A 26,050-nucleotide genomic window follows, 5' to 3' on the forward strand; every position below is an offset into this window, starting at 1 on the left:
CATTGTGATACTGTTGACCACATAATAACAATAATTAACTTTGTGGACCATACTGGGGGTATTAAACGAAGTAAGGATCAATATTGGTTTATATAGAGTACTAGTAATTAAGCACATGCGTTGCATGTGAGATATTTTTCTTCATATTAATTACTTGAATTTTAAAGATAGAAATTGAAAATTAACAAAAGTAACAATATGATTAAAAATAAATTTAAATGCTTGTAGTAATGTGTGTGTGCATTGAACTGCACATGGAAATTTTAAATTACAATAACAATTATTATTATTATTATTATTATTATCATTATTATTAAATTTTGTATTCCATTTGTCATAAATAAAAATAATCTTTATATTAACAATTATTTTATTTAATATGACCCATATATAACATTAGAAATATTCTCAAATATTTTTTACAAAATTCTGTACTTTTTCATTTTTTTGTGTTTTATCTTTTTTAAAATATTTATTATTCAATTATGACATCATGATTTTCCTTAAAGAGTATCATATCATCGATTGATTCATTTAACCCAAACACTAACCACCACCCAAAAAAGAAAAAGTTTGATTTCTAGGATTACATTAAAGTTTGTATTACATTTTCACCATTGATAAAATTATTTCTTATTTTTGAATTTCTATATTTATTTTGCATTTTATCTATTTTTGAATTTTACTATTTAATTGTGGAAACATGGATTGGCCCATTTGACACAAAATGGTTTAATTTCTTACCACCACCTAGATGAAACCACTATTTTTTTAGGTATATTTTAAAAGTACAAGTTTTTGTGTTATTGAAATTATTAATTTATTATGTATGGATTTAATTAATAGAATTTAATAACGACAAGAAACAAAAATGCCTTAAATATATGATTCAATGAAGGTAAATACAAGTTAATAACTTAAATGTTTGATTTAATGAGAGAGAATTCAATGCATTGAATATTTTAATATTACCTTTTTCGACTCATTTAATATCAATAACCGGTTACCTTATTTGCCCTCTAGTTTTATCAATAAATTTAAATATGGAGGGGTAAATTTTGTCTTGAGAAAATTCCAGAAATATTTTTATGGCTATTCATGCTTTTCAAAGTACTATAGATATAATGATAATGTCATGCAGTAGTGGGACCTTGTAACATCTATAATCATTGTCATAAATATTACTTTTAATAAAAAATGGCATTTTAGATAACACCAAAGATATAAAAAATAGAGATTGATTATGGTAGACTAAAGATTAAAAATAACAAAATGACAAGTTAATAACATAAGCAGATTCTTCGTATTCTGAAACAAGTTGGCTTACATCATATGTGTCCACAAGGGCTAGAAAGTTGTGGGGGAATGCCAATGCATACGAGGTAAAAGCTGCCAATTCACTTTGATTGGTCTCACCAAAAACACCACGCAATGAATCTGCCCACTGAAGATCATGTGCAGACAGATCCCATGAAAAGTCAAATGGTGAACTAAGAACAAAAGAAGACAGATAAACAGCAACATTACAACATATTCTCAATAGACAACCATTATCCATGTTCACAAATGGTTCAAATACAACGCACAGAAAAGAGAGGAGAAAAACAGAAAGTAATTCTGAATCTTTTTCAACAAAAGCATGGAGTTTCAGTATGTGCCATTAAGCTAAAACAGATAGTCTTGGCTTTAAAGGCCAAAGCAACATATCATGAGTTGATATAATATCAGTAAACGCTAACAAAAAGTTTACTTGAAAACCTGCATGTTTGAAACCCTGGTTTAGCTAAGATTCCCATATATGGATACTGGCATGGACTATGAGATGCGAAAGTAGCTTTCTATCCTAGATGTTGATGTTGTATTAAGGGTTCAAACTTGACATTATACCCAGAAGTCAAGAAAAATGTAGCAGCAAAACAGTAGAGAAAATAGGTGAAGCAAGGAGAAGTATGGTTGATTGAGAAGAGTAGTTCTCCTCCAGTCAGTCATTATCTATGGATTAAGTACAAAGACCATTGTGCCCCTATTTAAGTATGGGACACAAATTAGGATATAACAGTCCAGTTACATAGAATTAAATAGGGTAAAAGACTAAAATACCCTCACTAAGTTGGTACTAACAGATATTCTTTAAGCTACACTTGTATCTAGTTAAACTCAATGCAACTTCTAATGCTTGACTAGTTTCTTATAGTAAAATTTGTTGAAGCATACCAATTATCTACTTGTGTGAGAAAACAGAAACTTTGATTATAGGAGTTAAGAAAAACACACAAATACAATAAACTTATAACCTAGAAGTAACATGCAGCATCCAGCATTGCCATGTTTGTAATCATATCAGTGTCTTATAGTGTGACCAATTCAAATAGGTATGCAATGTTCAGGTATCCAAATATTATTACAGCTCAGAATAGAGTCCACACTGTTTATATTGGTACTGCCAATATGATACCATTTCCTATTACTCACTACATCCATACCTAACTCTGATTTTAACTTCTAAACCATAGGCATTTTCTCTCTGTGGTGTTTCCTCTTCTTACTCTGACTAGTTTACGTTGGTTGAAGAATACATTCTTGTCTTGGATGGGTCATCTATTTGGTATTGAAGGTTAAATTACTTTGGAAGTCCATAAACCTGTCATTGGTTGGAGCCTTTGGAAATATCATCCATAAATTTCAATCAATGTCGCTGCCTTACATATTGTACAATCGGAAAAAGCATCAGAATACATGGAAATGGAACCACTTCATAGTCTAGTCAAATATGTTGAATCTTTAAACAATGGTGCTAGCAAATTCCTATCAAATATTAGTATAACCTATTTAAAAGCTCAATCTTTGCTCTGCAACAACAAATCAGACACAATATTGTCAATATAGAAAAAAAAAGACAATAATTCTGGTAATTTGGCAGGTTTGCACAATTAATTGAATAATAGAGCTGTAAGCCAGTAACTGTAATTATCTTAAAGCAAAGGAAACCGCATGGCATCAATGTAGTAGAATGTAACAACTTAGCAAGATGCAAGTCTACTCAGTTGTTTCTAACTACAAATATAAGAAAACATCAACAAAGACTAAACTTAGTTAAAATGGACAAGAAAGAACTATATAGAAATCCTTTCAACAAAAAAACAACCTGAATTTTTCTTAGCCAGGTCTGCACCAGACTAACAAAATCTTCACAGGTACCTGTGCCATCACTACTACGAAGTGATTTGTCAATAATTTCATCAGGACTCTGCACATCAGTTGATAAGTGAGAACAAGGAAAAACAACTTACACAAGAAAATACAGACAGGTTACTGCAAGTATAAAATTGCGATAAAATGATTTACATAATATAATGATGAATAGAAGTTGCCATGTTGAATCATAGGCACTGATAAGCACATAAAGTAAACAGTTAACGACGTCAGTGTGTCCCAAATGTAAAGTTGAAAAAGTAACAAATATCAACGAGGAGAAATTTATTACTCACAAGAAAAAGAGGCAAAAAAAAAATTACAACCAATAGAAGAAAGAAGCAGCCACCACCCCTAGGCTGACCTGCCCACCAGCCACCCAAATAAACCCATGGCTAGCTCAGACAAACCAATCCCCACTGTATCTCCTTTATCTATACTTGTTGAACTAAGGAATCAGCAAAGACATTGGCTGATTTGGAACCAACTAGAACAGGATGTTCCTGTTGAGACACAAATAAAGGGAATACAAGTGTACAAGAAAAGGCCACGCCAGCCTTTAAAGAATGTAACTTACAGCCAACCACTAGAACAAACTAGACAAGTGGAGGCAGGCTCCCTCGAAAGAGTCCCAGAGTTAGGCAGTCCCTAACAGTTCCCTCTAGAAGCTAAACACCTATCCTCTCTAGCATGACAAAAAGTGCAAGGCGACAGCTCTGGACATATAAAGTATCCATTGCTTGCATATATATGCAGCATACCCTCCCATCTGCAGATCCAATCATTCTATTACACAAATTTTTTCACATGATAAAATAATCTCAAAGATGGCATCGGATCAAATTTGAGGATAACTTATTTCCCAACTAAAAAAAAAATGATCAAAATAAAAGGCCCTTCAGACCAAGTCATCAGGATTGAATATCTATTAGCACTTAAAAATGAAGATCAGGCCAAGAAAATGTATCCAATGTCTTTTTTGTAATCACAACATTGATATTACTTTATAAAATCCTGTCCACAAAAAATGTTGGTTAAACAAGAAAATCCAAGGTCGATAATATTGTTGGATCCGGCAATCCTTTTTCAGGGTAGTAGGGAGCGATCATTTCATCTTAAATAAAATCCTGTTGTTGTTGTTTATCAAAAGAAAAAAAAGAAAAAAAGAAACCACAATATTGATACAATGACAACAATGCAAACAACCTTAAATGCTGTCCTAGTAACAATATAACTACCAACCATGAATGAGCTAACAAAAGCATGAGAATGTGTTCCACGAAGTGGTATCCCAAAAAGCCTCCCAGCTGCAACATTGCTGTCAATACAAGATGCAAACATGGACATGAGAAGCATGCTAAAAGTTACTAAAATCAACTAGGATATAATAAGGTAAAAAGAATGCAAGAAACATAGCTAGGTTATACTTAAAATGACCATCAGAGCAAGGTATAAAAAGAAACTAACAATACTTAAGAAAAATTGTGAACCTAAATAAAATTCTCAATTGAATTTGTGGCCAAAGAGGCAAATCCAAGTAAAACTCACAAAATTTGAAAACACAGTTGTCAAGGCATTTAGTCATTTCTGGGAGACTGGAGCACCTAGTCACCTAGTCGCCTAGGTAGGTGCCTAATCATGGTTGCCCAAGGTATGTTCCCCCTCTTGTCACTTCTCTATTCCACCCTCTGGTTTTGTTTCTACTCAAGCTAATGCTGGCCAGTGGCCCCTCCGCTACTGTCTTTGCAGATCCAGCTATCTGTGTCTACTTGATATGAACTCTTACCCATAGGTGTGGTAAAGGGAGAAAGAGAAGTGAGGAGATCATGGATTTGGTATTCAGACAATTAGCAGGTTTAGTTGAATTGGAGAAGAGTGAGAACAGGTTAGAAATGCAGAGGACAACCTTAGAACCAACAGAGAAAGAGGACAACAATGACTTGAATAAGGAGAAGGGAGAAAAAAAATATAATGAGCAAACAAAGAAGAAGGAGAAGAAACCCAAGAGTTCAAAAGGAGAATCTGCCAAGACGAAGGTCTATCGTAGGAAGGAAATAAAAAGAGAGAGAGAGAGAGAGGAATGAGGGAGATTGAAAACCTAGATTGTGGGGTTTCGTATGAAAAATGTGAGAGACAGAAGAGGGAGAAAAAGAGGGAAAATCAGTAGATTGGGGAAAGGAATCCTAGGGCCTCATAACTGTCAAGACAGCACATTGGATAAAGACCATGGACTCTTTCCATGAGTTCTCAACCAATGACACTTTTTAAGGGCTTGAACTGCCGTGGCGCAATCAGATAGATTTGTAGAAAAGTGCAGATGGATTGAAGACCACCAGCTGGGAATAGCATGAAACTGAATTTTGATGGCAGCTTGATTAGCAACCCAAGAAGAGCAGGCATAGGGGTGTATTGCGAAATAACCAAGGAGAGGTAGTGGCCCTGTGTTCTGGTCATGGCTTTGGAGATTCAGTTCAAGCTGAAACATGGGCTCTGCCACAAGGAATGAGACTTGCTGCACAAGTTGAAATCAGGGAACTGGAAATTGAAGGAGACTCACAATTAGTAATTGCTTGGACAAAGAGAATCAATTCAGCCCCCTGGAAATACAGACAAGCATTTAGAGAGAGTAAAAAGATCCAATGTGACTTGTTAACAGCTGTTATTTTTCCTATGTATAGTACCGCAGGGGTACTATTGTACTTTTACTCTTTTTTATTTTAGTTGCTGTCGCCCTAGTATATATATTAAAAAATCTGTGCCGCCAGCAGCATCTTTTGCTCTCAGTTCTCTCTTCTCCCTTCTCTCTTCTTCTCTCTCTCTCTCTTTTCTCTCTTCTTCCATTCTTCTCCCCTGCATAACATGGTATCAGAGCGGGACTATCAGATCTGAAAGAAGTCGAGTGAACAGTTTTTTTTCTTCTTCGCACCAGATTTCCAGATCTTCCGCCCTCATCTACTGTTCGGCTGATTGAAGATCTCACACACTGAAGTAACTTTTCTCTGTCTCTCTTACCTTTTTTTTTTCTGGTTGTGTGCTAGTGCAGAACCTGTACTAGGTCTTCTGATTGTATGTGAGGTGATCAGCACCTCTTTCTTTCCCTTTTTGTGGGGCCGGCTGATCCCTGTGAAACTGTAGGTCGTGAGGACCTTTTGTGTGCTGCAACAATAGCTTTTATGGTGAACTGAGGGTCAGAAAGTGACCAGTACCTCTTGTGTGCTACAACAACAGCTTTTATGGTGAACTGAAGGTCAGAAAGTGACCAGTACTTGCTGTAACAGCAGTCCTGTTGATGCGTAGGTCAAGAGATGACTTGTATGCACTGTGGCAACACTTGTGTTGAGCTTGTAAATCAAGGGATGACCTGTTAGTGCTGTAACAGCACCTATGTTTTTACAAAAGGTGTGTTTCTGACAAAAAAATAAAAAATCCGTTCCCCCTCAGTGTTGAATTTCTTTAAGGCTGTGTACCCCATTTACGAGTTGTTTTTGAATCTGAAATCATGAAATAGTGAAGATTCTGCTGCATCCGATGTTTCCTCAATGCTGAATGGAATGAGTGGGGGTGTGGACCTATCCTTTCCCATGGCTGTTATTCCTCTTAATGGTTTAAATTATTTAGAGTGGTCAAGAGGGATCAAGTTGTACATCACTGCAAGGAGAAAGATATGTTATATAAATGGGAGAATCAAAGAACCACATTCTAAGAGTGCTGAATATAACAAATGGAACCAGGAAAACAGAGCGTAAGGAAGAGAAAAAGGAGGCGCAAGAGAAAGAACCCGAAGGGTTAGGGGACCAAATATGAGTATCAGGTTTAGATAGGGGTGCAAGTTGGGCGGGTTGGGCTGAGTTTATGGTCAACCCAGGCTCGACCCTAAAATTTGGTCTTAAGGCCCGAGCTCGAGGTCAAGCCCGATTTTCCCAAACCGAGCCCAGCCCGCCCTGTAATATGGTGCACCTCGGTTGGGCTCAAGCCCGGGCCGGGCTCGGGTTGGTCAATGAGCCCAGGTAAATGTATTTATGCAAACATATATACATATATTTATGTATGTATGTAAATATGTATGCAAAATATCTATACAAATGTTATATATACAAATATGTATGTATATATGTATGCAACATTTACATATATATACATGTATATGTAGAATTGTATATTTCTGGGCCAGGTTTGGACTACCTAAGGGCTAGGCCTGAGCCCAGCCCGAAAAATAAAAAAGCCTGACTTCTTGGACCCAAGCCCAACCCAAGGACCGAAAATCCAAGCCTAGCTCGTGTAAAATTCTAGGTTGGGCCAGTTTGGGCTTGGGCTGGGCCCGCGCAAGTTGCACCCCTAGGTTTAGAAGGGTCTAGACAGATAGAATAAAGCAAGCAAAGTAACTGTGTTGTCTGGTCAAGCTTAGAATCTCTTAAATCTCTCCTGAAACCCAAATCCTAACTGAAACCAGAAGAAGAGGAAAATGAGACAAATCTTTGAATAGGTTCATTTTTTGAAGTGAGAGAGGGAATGCAAAGGCGGAAAACGATCCTTGAGGGTTGAGTTTCCAGTAGTCGTACAAGACTACAGATTTGAACAGTAAATAAAAGAAATTAGAAGAGAAGAGAAGAGAAGAGAAGAGATGAGATGAAGAAGAGGAACTCGTGGAAGGGTTTTAGGAGAAGAGAGTGGTTGGTTGTGTTAAAACAGCCACCCCACCCTTTGAATTTATATACAAAGTTTCCTAATTGTAAAAGAACTTTAATGCTTACATGGCAAGATAAGATAATTAAAAACTAATCCTAGATAAGATAGAATAGGATTAAAACTAATCCTACTAGGAAAGCTGATCCTAATCAATGACTTAATTAATCTAAGTACAACTCAGGCTGTCACACCAGTACACTAATGTGGGGCCCACACTTCCTTACACTCCCCCTCAAGTTGGGAGTAGACATAGGTCTTCTTCTAACTTCTTTCTTGAAACAGCCTTGGTGAGAAGGTCTGCAAGTTGCATGTCGGAGGTGATGTAGGGGAGGCATACTTCTTGAGATGTAACCCTTTCTCTAATAAAATGCCGATCCACTTCAATATGCTTAGTTCTGTCATGTTGTACTGGATTATGGGCTATATTAATGGCGGCCTGGTTATCACATACAACATTAGGGGTTTCTCATAAGCAATACCCAATTCCTCAAGTAATGATCTTAATCATAGAATCTCAACCACACCATTTGCCATGGACCTATATTCAGCTTTAGCACTGGAACGAGAGACAACACTTAGTTTCTTACTCTTCCAGGAGACCAGATTACCCCCTACAAAGGCACAATATCCAGAGGTAGATCTTCGATCATCAACACACCCAGCCCAATCAGCATCTGTGTAGACTTCTATCTTCATGTGGTCATTTTTCTTGAACAAAATGCCTTTTCCTGGGGACCTCTTCAAATATGTTAATATCCTCTCAACTGCAAGGAGATGAGTAGTTCTGGGAGAGTGCATATACTGACTTACTACACTGACTACATAACTAATGTCAGGTCGTGTGAGGCAAAGATAGAGAAGTTTTCCAACTAACTGTTGGAACATAGCTTTATTATCTTCAAGAGGCTCTCCACCCTCTGCACTAATCCTATGGTTCTGTTTAATAGGTGTGTCCGTAGGCTTAACTCCCAACTTTCCTGTTTCTTCTAGCAAATAAAGGACATACTTTCGTTGAGAGATAAAAATCCCATGCTTGGATTTAGCTACCTCGATACCTAAGAAGTATCGTAGTTCCCCTAGATCTTTCACCTCAAACTTTTGTTAAAGAAGTTGCTTAAGAGACTCAATTTCACCAGTATCACTCCCTGTTACTACAATATCGTCCACATACGCAACAAGCAAAGTTATGGAAGAATCCACTCTCTTAATAAACAAGGTGTGGTCTGACTGGGCTTGTACATATCCGAACCTATCAAGGACTCGTCTGAATCTGTCAAACCAAGCTCTGGGGGACTGTTTTAGTCCATATAAAGCTTTGTTCAACCGGAAAGCCTTTTTTTTGTCTTCGTACCATAAAATCCAGGACGCAACTGCATGTAAACTTCTTCCTGCAAGTCTCCATTGAGAAAGGCGTTTTTAACATCCATCTGATACAACGGCCAAGAGTAACTAGCTGCAAGAGATAATAGGACTCTGATAGTGGTCAACTTTGCTACTGGTGCAAAAGTTTCTAAGTAGTCAATGCCATATGTCTGAGTAAATCCTTTTGCAACTAACCCGGCCTTATACCTTTCAATAGAACCATCAATATTATGTTTCACAGTGAATACCCATCCACATCCAACCGGTTTCTTACCTTTAGGCTGATCAATTATCTCCCAAGTATTGTTTCTAATGAGGGCATCCATTTTTGCTTTTATTGCATCTTTCCATTCCGGTACTTCCAATGCTTCCTGTATTGTTCTGGGAATGGGAATATCAGCAATGGATGCGAGAAAAAACTTATAGGAGGGAGACAAATGATCATAGGACAAGAACTGAGAAATGTTGAGCTGTGGATGTGGTACAACGATGCTTGCCCTTACAAACTACTATGGGAAGATCAAGATCATCTAACGAAGGTGAAGGCTCCATGGTGGGATGCCTCTCATCTGTAGTATCTGTGGTACCTGGATTTGGATCTGCAAAAGGAACTGGGGCTACTGTGGTACTGGGATCTGGATCTGTAGAGGAGACTAGGACTAACATGCACTACTGATGTCCGAAATCAACCTGTCTTCATCATTTGCGATAGACTCTCACATCCCTGCACCTTTGACAACCTTCCCCATTACACCCTTCTTCACTTAATGGGATTGGTAAAGGAACTTCTGATGAACTGCACTAACAGGTAAAGGTTGTAAAAGGCCAACAGGGGACATGGCTTCATATTTACTGTGTTGACACACATCACAGGCCTGCACAAACTCCTGGACAGAATGCCTTATCCCCCACCAGTAAAATTCAGCTACTATGCGCCTATATGTCCGGCAGATACCCGCGTGTCCTCCCACAACTTCCGAATGAAACTCCTTAAGTAAGAGGGGGATAAATGGGGAAGAAGCCGGCAAAACCAATTTACCATGATAACGTAGGTGTTCTCCAACTAAAGAATAGGCAGGATAGGCAGTCGGATCCTATTGTATGGTATGCTTGATGTTGGCCAGAAAAGGATCATCATCAATTTGCTCCTTAAGGTCATCAAAATCAAGAAAAATAGGTATTGTAAGTGAGTTTAAGTGCATTTCGGTAGAAACTCTGGATAGGGCTTCAGCTACGGTATTATCGGCACCCGGTTTGTACTGAATCTCGAAGTCATAATTCATAAGCTTAAGAAGCCACTTATGATGCTCACCTTCGACAATCCGCTGCTCCAACAGATACTTGAGACTCCGCTGGTCGGTCCGAACAATAAAGCGTCTTCCAAGAAGATAAAGGCGCCATATTTTAATAGCAAAGACAATGGCCATTAATTCCCTCTCATAGACAGATTTTGACTGTGCTGACGGGCTAAGCTTGTGGCTAAAAAAAGCTATAGGCCGATTATTCTGCATTAATACCACCCCGAGACCTACCCCGGATGCATCTGTCTCGATCAAGAAGGGCTGGGAAAAATCTGGAAGGGCCAACGCTGGTACAGTCGCCATAGCCCATTTCAACTCCTGAAATGCATTCTCAGCCTCCGCATTCCATGAGAAAGCATCCTTTTTAAGTTGTTGCGTCAATGGCCATGCTATTTTACTATAGTTACGCACAAAATGGCGATAATAGCCTGTAAGTCCCAGAAAACCGCGAAGAGCTTTAAGTGAAGATGGTTGAGGCCAATCAACCATGGCCTGGATTTTAGAAGGATCGACAAAAATATCAGCTACGCTAATAATATGAACAGGTACTCAATGCTAGGCTGAGCAAAGATACATTTCTTTGAGTTGGAAAAGAGACGGTGGGCGCGCAACACAGAGAAGACTTGTCGAAGGTGATCCAAATGGGCAGCTTCAAAAGCACCGTAAACTAGAATATCATAAAAAAATACCAGCACAAAGCGACGGAGGAAATCATGGAATACAGTATTCATTAATGACTGGAAGGTCGAGGGCGCATTGGTGAGACCAAAGGGCATGACAAGGAATTCGTAATGGCCCTCGTGGGTGCGAAATGCAGTCTTGGGAATGTCCTCACTACGGACCCGAATCTGGTGGTAGCCCGATTTAAGATCAATTTTGTTGAAAATAGAAGCACCATGGAGCTCATCGAAAAGTTCTTCGATGACCGGAATGGGGAATTTATCCGGAACTGTAGCACGGTTAAGGGCTCTGTAATCCACACAAAAACGCCAACTTCCATCTTTCTTTTTTACTAAAAGGACCGGGCTCGAGTAGGGGCTTGTACTTGGCTGAATAATACCCGCAGCCAGCATCTCAGAGACAAGACGTTCAATCTCATCTTTCTGGAATTGAGGATATCTGTAAGGACGAACAAAGATAGGAGAAGAGCCTTCCTGTAAGACAATAGCATGTTCCGTAGCCCGTGCAGGGGGTAAGCCCGTAGGCATGTCAAAAATATCTTTGAACTCATCTAGTAAGGCAGAGATTGGCGGGGATGTAGGCAAGACAGAGTTCAGCGGAGGATCCACTATCTACAATTGTTTTAATTCTATCAAAACCCCTTGTCCCTCATGTTGTAAGTTGTGCATCATGGCATGCAAAGATACCTGAGAGGAACAGAGAGAAGGGTCGCCCTGCAACTTTACCCGGACACCTCCCAAATTGAGCTTCATAGACATGTTGCCCCAATTCATCACTGAGTCCCCGAGGGATGCTAACCAAGGAAAACCAAGAATGACATCCGTAGAACCCAACTTTAAGGGAAAGAAATCAACAATGACATCCAATTCGGGTAAGTTGAGGCAAACCTGACGGCAGACTCCGGAAGTTCTCACCTCATCACCATTTCCCATCTGAACTCCAAATTCGTGTGTAGGGGCGCGAGGTAATTTCAATTCTTCCACTAAAGTTGCGGAGATAAAGTTGTGGGATGCACCCGAGTCTACCAATATGACCACCTCACGTGACAGAATGCGTCTGCGCACCTTAAGGGAATTTGCCGCACACAACCCAACAAGAGACGAGACACAAAGTGTGGCTGATTCTGGAGCCGGAGCAATTTCAGTGTCCCCGGAAGTGCAGTCCCAATTAGACGCATCAGAATCAAGTTCCTCCACATCATCTTGAACCCATAAAACTTGAAGTGATTTCTAAGCACAACGATGTCTCGAGCTGTATTTCTCGTCGCAATGGAAGCATAGACCCTTCGCTCGTTTCTGCTGCATCTCTTTGTCGGTCATCTTTTTGAAAGCAGAAGGTGCGACCTTAATAATAGGGGCTGATGCAAGAGAAGAAGGGATTGCGGCTCGTGTAGGTCGGGTGACAGCAGAAGTAGTCACTTGCGAAACCCGTGAGTTAAAGTGGGTTCCCGAGAGGGACGTTGCAGGCCCACGAGTATATGAACTGGACTGATAGGCCCATAAGGCCTTATTCTTTTCCTCAATTTTCTGAGGCTGCAACCATTTTTCTAATCAGCCCAACGGGTTCAATCTGTCGGAGTTCGGCCTGGATATCTGGGCGCAACCCATTCACAAAGGCTGCTTCAAGGACTGATTCTGGTAGGTCACATGTAAGGGGGCAGAAAGCACCTCGAATGGCGACGATATTCCTTGACAGTAGTGGATTGACGTAATGATAGAAGCTACTCCTGCAAGTTTCCCTCCTGAGTTGATCGGAAACGTTCAAGGAAGAGTTCCTTGAATTCTGCCCAGCTACGAAAGGGTCGCCAACCATCCTCCCAATAATACCACGCCAATGCATCACCCTCTAAACAGACCACTGCCGCCCGCAGACGTTCCACCGGAAGCAAGCCATTAATCTCAAAATAGCGCTCCGTGCGAAAAAGCCATGCGTCTGGATTTTCCCCATCAAAAATAGGTAGCTCCAATTTCCGAGGAAGTGAATCAGAAGTATGTTCTGGGGCTGTCATTGAAGGGGACGTCAAGAAAGCTGCACCTTTTCCTTTGTCAGCCGCACGACTTGATGCGGATACAGGAGGAACATTGTCAGTTGTAGACAAAGGAGCTGACAAGGACTGTTGTTGCAACAACAAATCAAAACGCCTTACCAAGTCTTGAACGCCTCCTTCCAAGGATGTGATCTTCGGCAATCCAGCTGTTATATCATCATGCAAGCCATCCACTTCAGAATGCAGAGAAGTCAAGCGTTCTTTGAAACCCTCCACCTGCGATGCCACTTCCTTAACTGTCACCATGGCCGAGGAAAGACATGCTCTGATACCACTGATATGTCCCAGAAATTTGACACGTAGTTCACAGACTCACAGCAGAATCCAAACCACTAGTACTTCAATAGGGAACTGATATTCATTCAGAAGAAAAGAAGATCACTTACAGTAGGTCGGTTCTTCGAGAGACTGTCGGCTCTCCCAACCGCTCTCAGAATTCTGTACTCAGCAAAAGTTTGTCTTCTCCATCCCCCAAAGCCCCTTTTTATACACATCTTATAGCATAACTGCCTTCCATAATAAATGCCCAGCTGGCCGAAATATAAATGCCCCACTCTTCTTATTCCCAACTAACAAGCTATAATGCTAAATGCCTATACTCTTCCTATTCTCAACTAACAAGCTATAAATGCCACAAAAACTCTCCTTATTCCCAGAAGCCATAAATTCCCCCATGTTCAATTATTTCCCCCCTTGGCCGCCAGCTGACCTTTCCCCTTCTTGGTGTATGTAAAATTAATTGGGGGCCTATCAAAATGGTATAAAAATCAAGTTCAAATTTGAGATTCAATGTAATTGAATCGAATTTGGATTATACAAATACCAGTAATGGTCAATTTCAAATAAGACATTTTATGGGTTAATTCATCAAATCGAATTGAATAAGGACTCATTTCAAAAAAGTTGAGAGTTCCTCTCTTCCCATATGGACCAACACACTGCCGCCCTAATGCTTCTCCACATGACCTTCCCTCTTTTCTTAGGCCATCTTGAGAACGAAGGAGAGATCAAGCTTTGCATACTTGTGGGGGGATTCCAAGTGTATCCAAAAAAGGAAAAAGCCCACTCCCAAACAGTTTTAGTAAGCGGACAAGTAACCATAAGGTGGTAAACCGTTTTCCCATCAGCTTTACAAAGAACACACCTATTGGGAAGTAAACAGGAATTAGGTCTCTTCCTTTGAAGCATGTCATTTGTGTTTATTCTTTCTAGGAAAGTTTCCCAACAAAAACTACCAACCCGAGGAGGAATGGGTTTGCTCCAAATCTCTTTAACAGGGAACGACAAACAACCCAAAGGTAGCAAGAAGTTGGACCAAAGTCTCAAAAAACGATGCACAAGAAAAGGAACCGGTGGAGGAGGGGGTCCAAATTCTGGAGTCATCCATACTCGGGTCCAAGAAAACATTTTCAAGGATGGCTAGTAAGGACGATAAACAACCCAATTTTGTATCCCTTATTGTTTTCCTCAACCCTAGATTCCATCCAAAGCTGGAAGTAGAATCAGAAGGAACTAAGAAAGAAGAAATGGGTTCATTTTTCAAATCTGACAAGGCATATAGGGAGGGAAATTGGTCCATCAGGGATGAGTCCCCAACCCAAGGCTGCTCCCAAAATTTTATGAGATTACTAGAGTTCAAATCATACCTTATCCAAGGGGAGAAAACCGGAAGCAAATCATGAATGCCTTTCCAAGGGAAAGCAGTTGTAGTCCTTGCCAAGATTTCTACTCCTATAATTACTACACTTGCACCTAATAATCAATTTTCTCTTGGAAACTAGAATAAAAAATAATAATAAAAAAAAAGGCTTTAAGAAGTCCATCAAAGTTCTCTAACTCACAGCAAATCATGCCAATCATGTATATTCAGCAGCATTCATTCTATGGGGGGTGGAGGGCAGGAGGGGGAGGAAATAAAAACTCAAATAAATCATGCATGTAGAATCTAAAAAAAAATACTTGGCTGCTATAAAAACCCAATGCTGTCATGAACTAACACCATGTCAATAAATTAGTAATGAATTTCCTAAATCACACTGCATCTATGAGATCTTGGAGTCATTAGAAAGATAGCTGAAACATATTTTCAAAGACAAGTATTAAAGTCAAAACTCAAAAGTATAAAAATTAGGACAGGTGAAAGTGGTGAACTTAACTTCCTACAAATAATTCCTTGGTAAAACTCTTAAAACTGACAACACTGAATTCCAATCAGCAAAGAATACAATCTAACTACTAGAGAACAAATATATAACTCCTGTTGATATGGCCTTCCTATATGAGGATCAGACATCAGAGTTGCAGACTTGCAGATCTCTATGGACTAGGGCTTCTCATAGGCTTTTCTTTGGGATGTCAGGTTTGAATGGGCTGGATGCCCCAGGATCAAATCCATAATCAAAAGAGTTAAGATAACTTGAGAGAGGGATATCCCCAATGAAAAGTACACCAAATGTTCTCCATGCAAGTGGAAATTTTCTTATCACTATCATTACAAATGATACCTGATAAGGTGACTTATATACAAGCAACTACAAATGAATTTGCTACATATCTACAGAATACAAACATCCACCTGAAAGAAAGTAACTTCTATGGACATCCATTTTAGAAGACTGATAAAGATCAAAAGATAGCAAAATTTAAGAAATTATATCCTAAAACTAAAATCATTGGTAAAGAACAATTTGTTAAGAGGAATAACCTTGTGGCATCAAATCCACCAATATAGCAATATTTTGATGCACTTATTCCACCATCAGGACCCTACATAAGAAAGAAGAGTAGATTTCCTCAAAAAGATGAAGTTGATTAATGACTTTCAAATGGAAAAAAGATCAACAAACCTGTGCCCTCCGAAGCCCAAACTCAAGTAGAACTTTGGACTTCCCTGCAACAAATCGGTGTCTTGCAGCATTTGTAGCCACTAATGATGCATAGTTGATAAGATTTACAAATGGAGTTTCCAAAAGTTGAACCACCTTAAAAAGGAGAAATATTTAGCTGTGATGTACTCAAAAATAAGAACATGTGAATAACTTTCAAACTTTTAGCTACCGTCTAGAAAATAAGCACAATTAAGGTTCTACATTCATAACACATGACATATGGTAAATGTAGAGAACACTGATGTAGACCCCACTGTGTTCATATGGCAGCATATTTCTGTTAGTTATGTCAGTGTTAATTGGTAGTTATTTCAGCTTGTTATTTCCGCTTTATTATTAGTTTATTTGCCATGTAAGCAATAAGGGCAATTCAGCCCTTTTACAATTAGTCAACATATATAAATATTAAGAGTGGGTCGACTGATGTTATGACCAACCCTCTCTCTTCTCAAAAATCTCTTTGTGTGCTTCTTCTCTTCTCTCCTTCTCTTCTTCTTCTCTTCTAAAATTTCTTCAATCTTTTTCTTTTGAATTCAAGACTGATTGTAGTCTTGATCGACTACTTGGTATCAGAGCCGACCTAGGAGCTATGATGTTAGTCTAATTAGATTGACTACATGAGAATCTCCTAGGTTTAGAAGTTTTTCAACAAAGAAGGAGGATCAGCTGATTCTTAGAGGTTACCGGTAGTGTGCAGCTGCTACTAAGAAGATTGTAGAAGGCTGGGAGAGTTCCAGTAGTCAGGAAGAATCAGAAAAGGCTTCGGATCCTCAAGATTAGGATTTTGCATCAAACAGAAGGCGGGGCGGCCAAAGATTTTTTTCATAAAGTAAGTTTTTCTTGAGAATAACTTTGAAAAAAATCATCTTGGTCTATTCTGAGAGGTGCAGCTGGAAAATATGTGTTTTTCCTTTAGAGTTTTGACAAAAAACCCTAAAATTCAGAATTGTTGTTGGTTTCAGATCAGATTTTGAATTGGTTTCGTACAGAATTCTGTTTTCTTTGTTCTTTGGAAGACCTAGGCCGGTTGTTATCAATTGTTTGGGTGCTGTTTTTCTAATATAGTAGTTTAAAAAATGGTTTTTTATTAATTCTTGACCAAGAATGGAGTTCAAAAATTAGGGGGAGTGTTTTTGGGACTAGCAATTCTGGTAACATGTCTTAGAATGCCTTTCAGATTACAACTATGAAGTTTGATGGATCAAACTACTTAGAATAGGCTCAATCGGCCATGATGGCCATTGGGGGTAGAGGAAAACTCAACTACTTGTTGGGAGATGTTAAAAACCAACCAATGAGGACCAAACTTATACCAAATGGGTTCAGGAGAACTATTTAGTTATGACATGGCTGTGCAACTCTATGTAGCCACATATCAGCTGGAACTATTTGTGGGAAAAAACAGCCAAGGAAATCTGGGATGTCATGAAAGAGACTTACTCCTAACTCCTTAATGTTGCTAGGGCTTATGAATTGAAGTGTGAGGTTAACAACCTTAAGCAATGAGAGAAACCAGTCTCGGTTTACTTCTCTACCTTGAAATCTCTATGGCATGAAATTGACCACCTAGAAACACTTGAGTGGGAAAGTCAAAAGGATGCACAAACTTATAGAAAGCAAGTTGAAACTAATAGGGTTTTTGAATTCCTAATTGGTCTGAATCCTGACTATGATATTGTGAGACAACAACTACTAACAAGGGATAGTGTGACCTTATCTCAAGTCTACTCCATAGTGCATAGTGAAGAGACTAGGAGAAAGGTTATGATGCAGCATCAGCCCTTACCACCAACCTTGGCAGCAATTAAACCTAAGTATGGGGGTGATACGGAGAGGGATATAAAGAAGGAAGATAAGCGGGATTTAGTGTGTGAACATTGCAAGAAACCTAAGCATACTAAAGACACATGTTGGAAGCTGCACCCTCATCTAGTTCTAGCAAAACTCAGGAACAAAAGGGGTAATGCTAATATGGTTGTTAATACTGATTGTGCATCCTCATTGGGCACAAAAGGCACGCCTCTAGACACCCTAACTGCTGTCCGGGCTGCCCTGACTCAATTGGAAAAGGAAGTAGGGAATTCAGCTCAATCATCTCAACCGCCATCAGCTCCTCCCACATCAGCCTTTGCTCATTCAGGTACTCGGGCCTCAGCTTATCGTGCTTCAACTCCAGGTAACACTGAACACTGTTGGGTAATAGACCCAAGTGCATCTGACCATATAACTGACTTGCCATCACTGTTCACTACCTATCACTTATCTTCTTGCAGAGATAAAGTGTCCATTGCTGATGGTTCCCTTGTTCCCATTTCTCGCAAGGGAGACATCAAGTTGTCTAATACCATTTCCTTATCTTCAATTCTGCATGTTCCTAAGCTTAATACTAACTTGCTTTCAGTTAGTAGCATTACAAAATATCAGAATTGTTTCGTAACTTTTTTCCCTGACCGATGTGTTTTTCAGGACTTGGAGACAAGGAAGGTGATTGGAACTGGCCGTGAGACGAATGGGATCTATCTGCTTGGAGAGTGTTCTCATTGGGAAGATAGTGAAGATAGGAAGTCCTTTGTTTCTCAGTCTGTTAGTCAGGTTATGCTTTGGCATAATCGGTTGGGTCATTTATCCTTTCGGTCTTTGAAGAGTTTGTTTCCAAATTTATTTGAGTCTGTTCAGATGTCCAATTTGAGATGTGAGAATTGTGAGATTGCAAAGCATTGTAGAACATCTTATTCATTGAATAACAAAAGAAGTAGAAATTCTCTTGATATTGTGCATACCGATGTTTGGGGCTCGTATCACATCACTGCTATGGGGTGATACAAATATTTCTTGTTGTTTGTTGATGACTATACTCGTTTTTCTTGGGTTTACCTTATGTGTTCTCGAGATGATGTACCTGCTTTGACCCAGATCTTTCATCAGATGTTTTTAACCCAATTTGGGGTCAAAATCAAAATCTTCATATCCGATAATGCAAAAGAATACTTACCAACTCATTAGCCTCTTATTTGCTTGATCATGGGATTATTCACCAGAGTACTTGTCCTTATATACCACAGCAGAATGGGGTTGTTGAGAGGAAGAATAGGCACATATTGGAGGTGGATAGAAGCATTATGTTTAACTCCAATGTGCCTATTCGTTTCTGGGGAGATGCTATTCTTGCAGCACTGTATCTCATTAATCGAGTTCCTTCACGGGTTCTTGACATGAAGCCTCCATTTACCCTTCTATACCCCGATAAAGAATTGTTTACCGTTCCCCTTAAAACCTTCGGTTGCACTTGCTTTCTTCAGATTCTTGGACCTCATCGTTTCAAATTTGATCCTAAGGCCTCCAAATATATTTTTCTCAGTTATGCACAAACTCAAAAGGGTTATTGTTGCTATGAACCTACTTCTGGGAGGAGATTTGTCTCGATGGATGTTACTTTCTTTGAGGAGGTACCTTATTATCCTAGGGTTTCTCCTCAGAGGTGTCAGGATTTGAGAGTATCACAGGCGGTGGAGGTAGGTTGATTTCGGTCATCAGCAATCCAGGCCAGCCCCAGTTCCTTCTGTGGATCCAAATCCAGGTACCACAGTCCCTTTATCAGATCCAGGTCCCACTGAGATACCTTCCACTGTTGCACCCTTACCTCCTTTGGATGACCTTGACCTCCCCATTACAGTCCGTAAAGGCAAACGGCGTTGCATCACATCCACAACTCACTGTATTTCCCAGTTCTTATCCTATGATCATCTGTCCCCCTTTTACAGGTCCTTTCTCACATCCATTGCAGATATTCCTATCCCCATAACAGTGCGGGAAGACTTGTCAGTTCCTGAGTGGAAAGATGCAATGAAGGTTGAAATGGATGCTCTTCTGAGGAATAATACTTGGGAGCTAATTGACCAGCCTAAAGGGAAGAAACTGGTTGGATGTAGATGGGTATTTACTGTGAAACATAATGTTGATGGTTTCATTGAAAGGTATAAGGCACGGTTAGTTGCAAAGGGATTTACTCAGACTTATGGTATAGACTACTTGGAGACTTTTGCTCCAGTAGCAAAGATGACCACTATTAGAGTTTTGTTATCCCTTGCAACCAGTTACTCTTGGCTCTTGTTCCAGATAGATGTTAAAAATGCCTCAATGGAGACTTACATGAAGAAGTCTACATGCAGTTACCTCCTGGATTTTATGATGCAGAGACAGGAAAGAAGGTTTGCCGATTGAATAAAGCCTTGTATGGACTAAAGCAATCCCTAGAGCTTGGTTTGATAGATTCAGACAAGCCCTTGAAAAATTCAGCTTTGTACAGGCCCAGTCAGACCATACATTGTTCATTAAGAGAGTGGACTCGTCCTTGACTTTGCTTGCTGTATATGTGGATGATATTGTAGTGACAGGGAATGATAGCAGTGAGATTGAGTCTCTTAAACAACTCCTTCATCAAGAGTTTGAGATGAAAGATCTAGGAGAGCTACGATACTTCTTGGGTATTGAGGTAGCTAAATTTAAACATGGGATTTTTTTCTCAAAGAAAGTATGTTCTAGATCTATTGGAAGAAACTGGAAAGTTGGGTGTTAAACCTGCAGATACACCTATTGAACAGAATCACAATATCAGTGCAGAGGATGGAGAACCACTTGAAGATAAAGCTATGTTCCAATGGTTAGTTGGAAAACTCCTATATCTTTGTCTCACACGACCGGACATCAATTATGCAGTCGGCGTTGTCAATCAATATATGCACTCTCCTAGAACTACTCACCTCCTTGCAGTTGAGAGGATATTAGCATACTTGAGGGGGTGTCCAGGTAGATGTATATTGTTCAAGAATAATGATCACATGAAGATAGAGGTTTATACAGATGTTGATTGGGCTGGGAGTGTTGATGATAGAAGGTCTACCTCTGGATATTGTGCTTTTGTAGGAAGTAACCTTGTCTCCTGGAGGAGTAAGAAACAATGTGTTGTTTCTCGTTCTAGTGCTGAAGTTGAATATAGATCTATGGCTAATGGTGTGGCTAAAATCCTATGGCTGAAGTCATTATTTGAGGAGTTGGGTATTATTTATGAGAAGCCCTTAATATTGTATTGTGATAATCAAGTTGCTATTAATATAGTTCATAATCTGATACAGCATGACAGAACTAAGCAAATTGAAGTAGACCAACATTTTGTCAGAGAAAGGGTTTCATCTCAAGAAGTGTGTCTCCCATATATCACCTCCAACAGGGTTTAGGGTGTACCAAGGCTGTTCGAAGGAAGAAGTTAGAGGCAAACCTATGCAAATTGGGAAAGACAAATATCTATTCCCAACTTGAGGGGGAGTGTAGAGAACACTGATGTAGTCCCCACTATGTTCGTATGGCAGCATATTTCTGTTAGTTATGTCAGTATTAGTTGGTAGTTATTTCAGCTTTATTATTAGTTTATTTGCCATGTAAGCAATAAGGGAAATTCAGCCCTTTTACAATTAATCAACATATATAAATATTAAGAGTGGGTCGGCTGATGTTATGACCAACCCTCTCTCTTTTCAAAAATCTCTTCGTGTGCTTCTTCTCTTCTTCTTTTCTTTTGAAATTTCTTCATTTTTTTTCTTTTGAATTCAAGACTAATTGTAGTCTTGATCGACTACTGTGAATATTTGTCACTAATGTTTCAAACAATCCCAAGATAAACAGAAATTTGATAGTACTCACTGCAATTGGTCCTTCAACCCTCAATAAGGGTATCTTTGGAAAAACAACTGACCCCTCAGAAATAGCATAAACTTCAACACCAGAGCAGTCAATTCCTCTAAGATAATCAAAAAAGCCATCCTACAATGGAGAAAGAAATGTGATTAATCAATGACATATAAAACAGCTAAAGAAGAACATATTGAATTAAATATACCATATCGCGTAATGTGTTTTTCTAACAAAGAGAAAATCATTTAGGGTATCCACATCTAGTAGGCACACATGTTAAGACATGCATCCCCATATTCTTAAATACATAAGTAGATGAAGATATCCTAATAATGTATATAAATAGGTACATACATAAAAATACATATACATATGCTTCCATACAAACAAGAGAATGCAGGTTCAAGTCCGAGAGCGACCACTTTGTGCAAAAAAAAAAAGCCAATGGTTAGGTCCATGTCCTGTCCAGTCCACCCCTCCCAGGACACCCAAGTAAATGTGACATTTATTATCCTTGTTAGCAATCTGATTTTCTTTAAAAGTTGTCTATATTGCCAATGTTCATTCGCTTATTCTTTTTACCAGCCCACCACCACCTTTGAGTCACCTTCCACTTGTATGCTTCTGTGGTTCAAGAATTGAGTTTTAATCCTTGCAAGGTGCCAAGGCCACAAGCAGGTCAGCCTTTATGGAGATACTGATTCTTATAGGACCAAAGTACATAGCTAGAATAGCCCTGTACTCGTCCTGAAAAACTCCTCCAACACTGGTAAGCGCCTAAGTTTCCGAATCTGCACCCATCAAAATTTAACTTATTGATAGTTGTAGGAATACCTAGCCTTTTCACTTATGTTAGTAATGAGGGTCAGTTTTGTAATTTGCACTCATTTAAACACATAAATATAAATAAAGAGGGGAGAATCAATCACTAGGTCATTTCACTTCCTCTCCTTCTCTTCTTCGTATCTCTCTTCTCTTTCACCTTACTGTTTTCTCTCTTATTTTCTCCATCAAATATCACATCTGCAATCCTAATATGGTATCAGAGCCATAGTAGGATCGAAGATTCTGGTGTTCCCTTAGAGTTCTCATCAGTTTCAAAGAAGAGAAGAAAGGACATGAAGTGAGCCATGAATAGGATGAGATGACCCAGTGAATAGCTCACCCACTTTATTTATACTTATGAGTTTAAATGAGTTCAAATTACAGAACTGCCTCTCAGCACTAATATAAGTAAAAATGCTAAGTATTCCTACAATATAAAGAGAATTTTTCCATAAAATAAAAAGGGAATATAATTTAGTGTTAAGATGAAAGGAGACTACAGAAATACAAGGACTGATCCCCTAGGCAAAAAGAAGAACCATATTTCAATAATGAGAGAACCCATGTCTGTTCTTCCCCAGCCTATAATCCCTTTAGTTCTCCAGTTTCTTTTTAAGCAATCCTGCCATACAGATTGGATCAAATCAAATGGCATGCAATTGCCTCAAACACTGCAATCCGGTACATGATGTGAGGCCCAATTCCATATCTTCTAGCATTGTACATAGGGGAATGACTCCAAAATGTCTTAATTTTAGTAGCACCAGAAAATATGACCATAACGAGAATCTCCTGAGGGTGCTACAGATTGAAGACTCCCTCCCCCAAAACATTTTATTAGCAATTGCATGTTCCTTACTCCCCCATATTCTCAAAGAACAAAATGATATCATCAGAAAATTGCAGGTAAAACCATTGTTTCCCTGTTGTTAATCCCCCAACCTCTAATCAAACCCAGATTGTCTGCCTTGGATATTAGTCAACTAAGGACATCAACAATTAGGGTAAACAGGAAGAGAGTAAGGAGGTCACTTTGTCTTAATCCTCTCTTTGCTGGGAAAAAAATCCTTCACTTCCCCACGACTAAAACAAAGTAATGAACAGTTTCCAGGCAACCCTTAATCCAAATTCTCCACTTATTACCAAATCCACATCTTTCAAATACCTCATCTAAGGACCAAACCACATGATCATAGGCTTTCCCTATATCTAATTTGCAAACCCAGGCTCTTCTTCCATTATTTTTATCTCTTCCAAACACTCAATTTGCAATTAGATTTTGATGAGTGATCTGTCTATCCTGAACAAAAAGCTCCTAAAACTTTGAGATGAATGAGGGGAGTGCTTCTCTCAGTCTTAACGAAAGTACCTTTGCAATTATCTTGTAAAGGCTTCCAACTAAATTGATTGATCTCTTAAGTTACAGAAGTAGTAAACCCTATAACAGGTCTTTGTTGTTGATGCTTTCTTCTCTTAAATTACAGATTTCTGTAACGGGATTATGGGAGGGGTGAACTGATTGGTTAATCACATTTGGTCTTTTACAGGTCCCTTGCACAGTTCCTTGTTCTACAAAGGGTCATTTGTATCTGTTTTCTTAATCAATACAATACTTGTTCAGAAGAGAAAAAAAAGATTCCACTATGTCTAGAGCCACATCTGTTAAATGAAAATATATGGACCTTAAGGAACTAAAACATAGATACTTCTAGGTGTTTCTTGCTCCAACAGAAATATAGAATTTAAACAACTTCAAGTTATAAATTTGAACCAGAACATACTCAACTCAGCCTCAAGTAACCCCAACCATTTGAGGTGAGCATAAATTTGAAACAGAACATCACCAAGATAATTAATGAAATTACTTTACCTCACAATTAGGAGGCAAGGACGAACGGAGAAATGAAATCTCATCCTCTGTAAATTTAAAATTAGCAATGAAACGAATGCATTCTTCTAGACCAGCAAAGACAGTGTATTCACCACCAAATGGGTTCTTACGGAAAAATAAATCAAACCTGAAACATACCCAATATTAGGAAAAGAAAATCACTTCTCAAAGCGAGATACATAAATAGTTCATAGGGCATGTGAAAAAGTTGCTAGAATCACCTTTATTCATGATGCTAATTATTACCAAATAGGATGAGTAAGTACTGTTTTATACATATATAATCAATCCCCAACCAAACCTTGATATAAAATGGAAGGGGAAGAATCATTATCGGCTTATTGCACTGCAGAAAACATTGGGATTCTTCAAATAATACATGCAAGAAAAAATAGACGTGACTTAGCAACCCAAGCAACAATAAATGTACCCAAAACTACACATCCAAAATAAATAAATAAATGTACCCAAAATTTGTGAAAACTAACATTGTAACCATTTAAATGCCCATCACAAAAACTCTAAATATTGACTGGATTATTTGTGTTATATGTTGACCATCATCAAATTCCTTGTCAAGCTTATAAAGACTGAGAAAAAACAAATAACTTATGCATGCAGATCTAATCCAAGCCTACTGTTTAAGCACAAACACCGACCCCGTGGGGACGAAATATGTCACCTTTAAAGCCAAAAGGACATCCAGCTCTGTATAAGGACAACCAATAAAAAGTTTTTTATAACCTAAATATAGGGCATCATTGCTCATTCACAACCACGAGGATGTAATGAAGAGCATTACGCTCTCAGTGTGAAGTTGAGCTCTCATTACATCAAAAAAATATATATGTTGCAATGGTGGTGATTGTATAGCCAATTTGGGATGAATAAGTTGTCCGCCCTCAGACAACAAGTACACACTCTTGTTTGGCAAAGGGAGTTCTCAGCCAGCCAACCTCCAAAAAGAACAAAATATTCGTTAGTCAATCCTGACTTGTCTTACAAGAATTCTACAATACAAAACAACTGAAACCATCTCATTCTGCCCTAACCGATTAATAAAAGCATCTATATGAGTCTTCTTTTATTAACAAGTTTAATCCAAATAATAAATTCAAGAATACTTGTTCCATTAGAATTGAACAAGAAACGGAAAGAAGTAAATAAATGAAAAGAATCAGGCAAAAAAAAAAGAAATAAAAGGAAAGAGGAAAAGGCGGAACAGAGAAAGATAATGAAAGCCCACATACACAGCACGTTCGAGATGCTTGCCGGCCTTCCAATAAGCATAAGCCATGGTGAATTGATAGAGATCTGTAAGGAGAGGCGTAACCATGGAATTTGTTGGTCCATCGATTTTGGGACTCGACCGTTCTTGCTTGGACCCGTTTGTAGTCGCCTCCATTGTTTGCGCAGAAAATCTAGGGTTATTTCTCACTCTTGCTCGCTTTCAGGTTCCCCCTGGATTGGATTTTAAATTTGCCGCAGA

At 38.8% G+C, this 26,050-nt stretch overlaps 1 protein-coding gene across 3 annotated transcripts in view; it reads right to left on the minus strand.

The window, feature by feature from the left end:
- Window positions 1-26,050, minus strand: part of LOC148877191 (nicotinate phosphoribosyltransferase 2-like) — a 54,292-nt gene that overhangs the window by 12,644 nt on the left and 15,598 nt on the right. For all 3 annotated transcript variants that reach the window (XM_088982546.1, XM_088982533.1, XM_088982540.1), the window contains exons 2-9: window positions 25,812-26,022; window positions 24,541-24,688; window positions 21,855-21,974; window positions 16,116-16,250; window positions 15,974-16,035; window positions 4,435-4,510; window positions 3,146-3,247; window positions 1,328-1,444 (exon numbers count right to left, since the gene is read on the minus strand). In XM_088982546.1, the coding sequence (XP_088838672.1) occupies window positions 1,328-1,444; window positions 3,146-3,247; window positions 4,435-4,510; window positions 15,974-16,035; window positions 16,116-16,250; window positions 21,855-21,974; window positions 24,541-24,688; window positions 25,812-25,966 (915 nt within the window). In that variant the 5' untranslated portion in view covers window positions 25,967-26,022. The remainder of the gene's footprint in view (window positions 1-1,327; window positions 1,445-3,145; window positions 3,248-4,434; window positions 4,511-15,973; window positions 16,036-16,115; window positions 16,251-21,854; window positions 21,975-24,540; window positions 24,689-25,811; window positions 26,023-26,050) is intronic.

The sequence above is a fragment of the Nelumbo lutea genome, chromosome 1, assembly GCF_056320005.1.
Source record: "Nelumbo lutea isolate HS-2025 chromosome 1, American lotus-T2T, whole genome shotgun sequence".
Classification (NCBI taxonomy): domain Eukaryota; kingdom Viridiplantae; phylum Streptophyta; class Magnoliopsida; order Proteales; family Nelumbonaceae; genus Nelumbo; species Nelumbo lutea.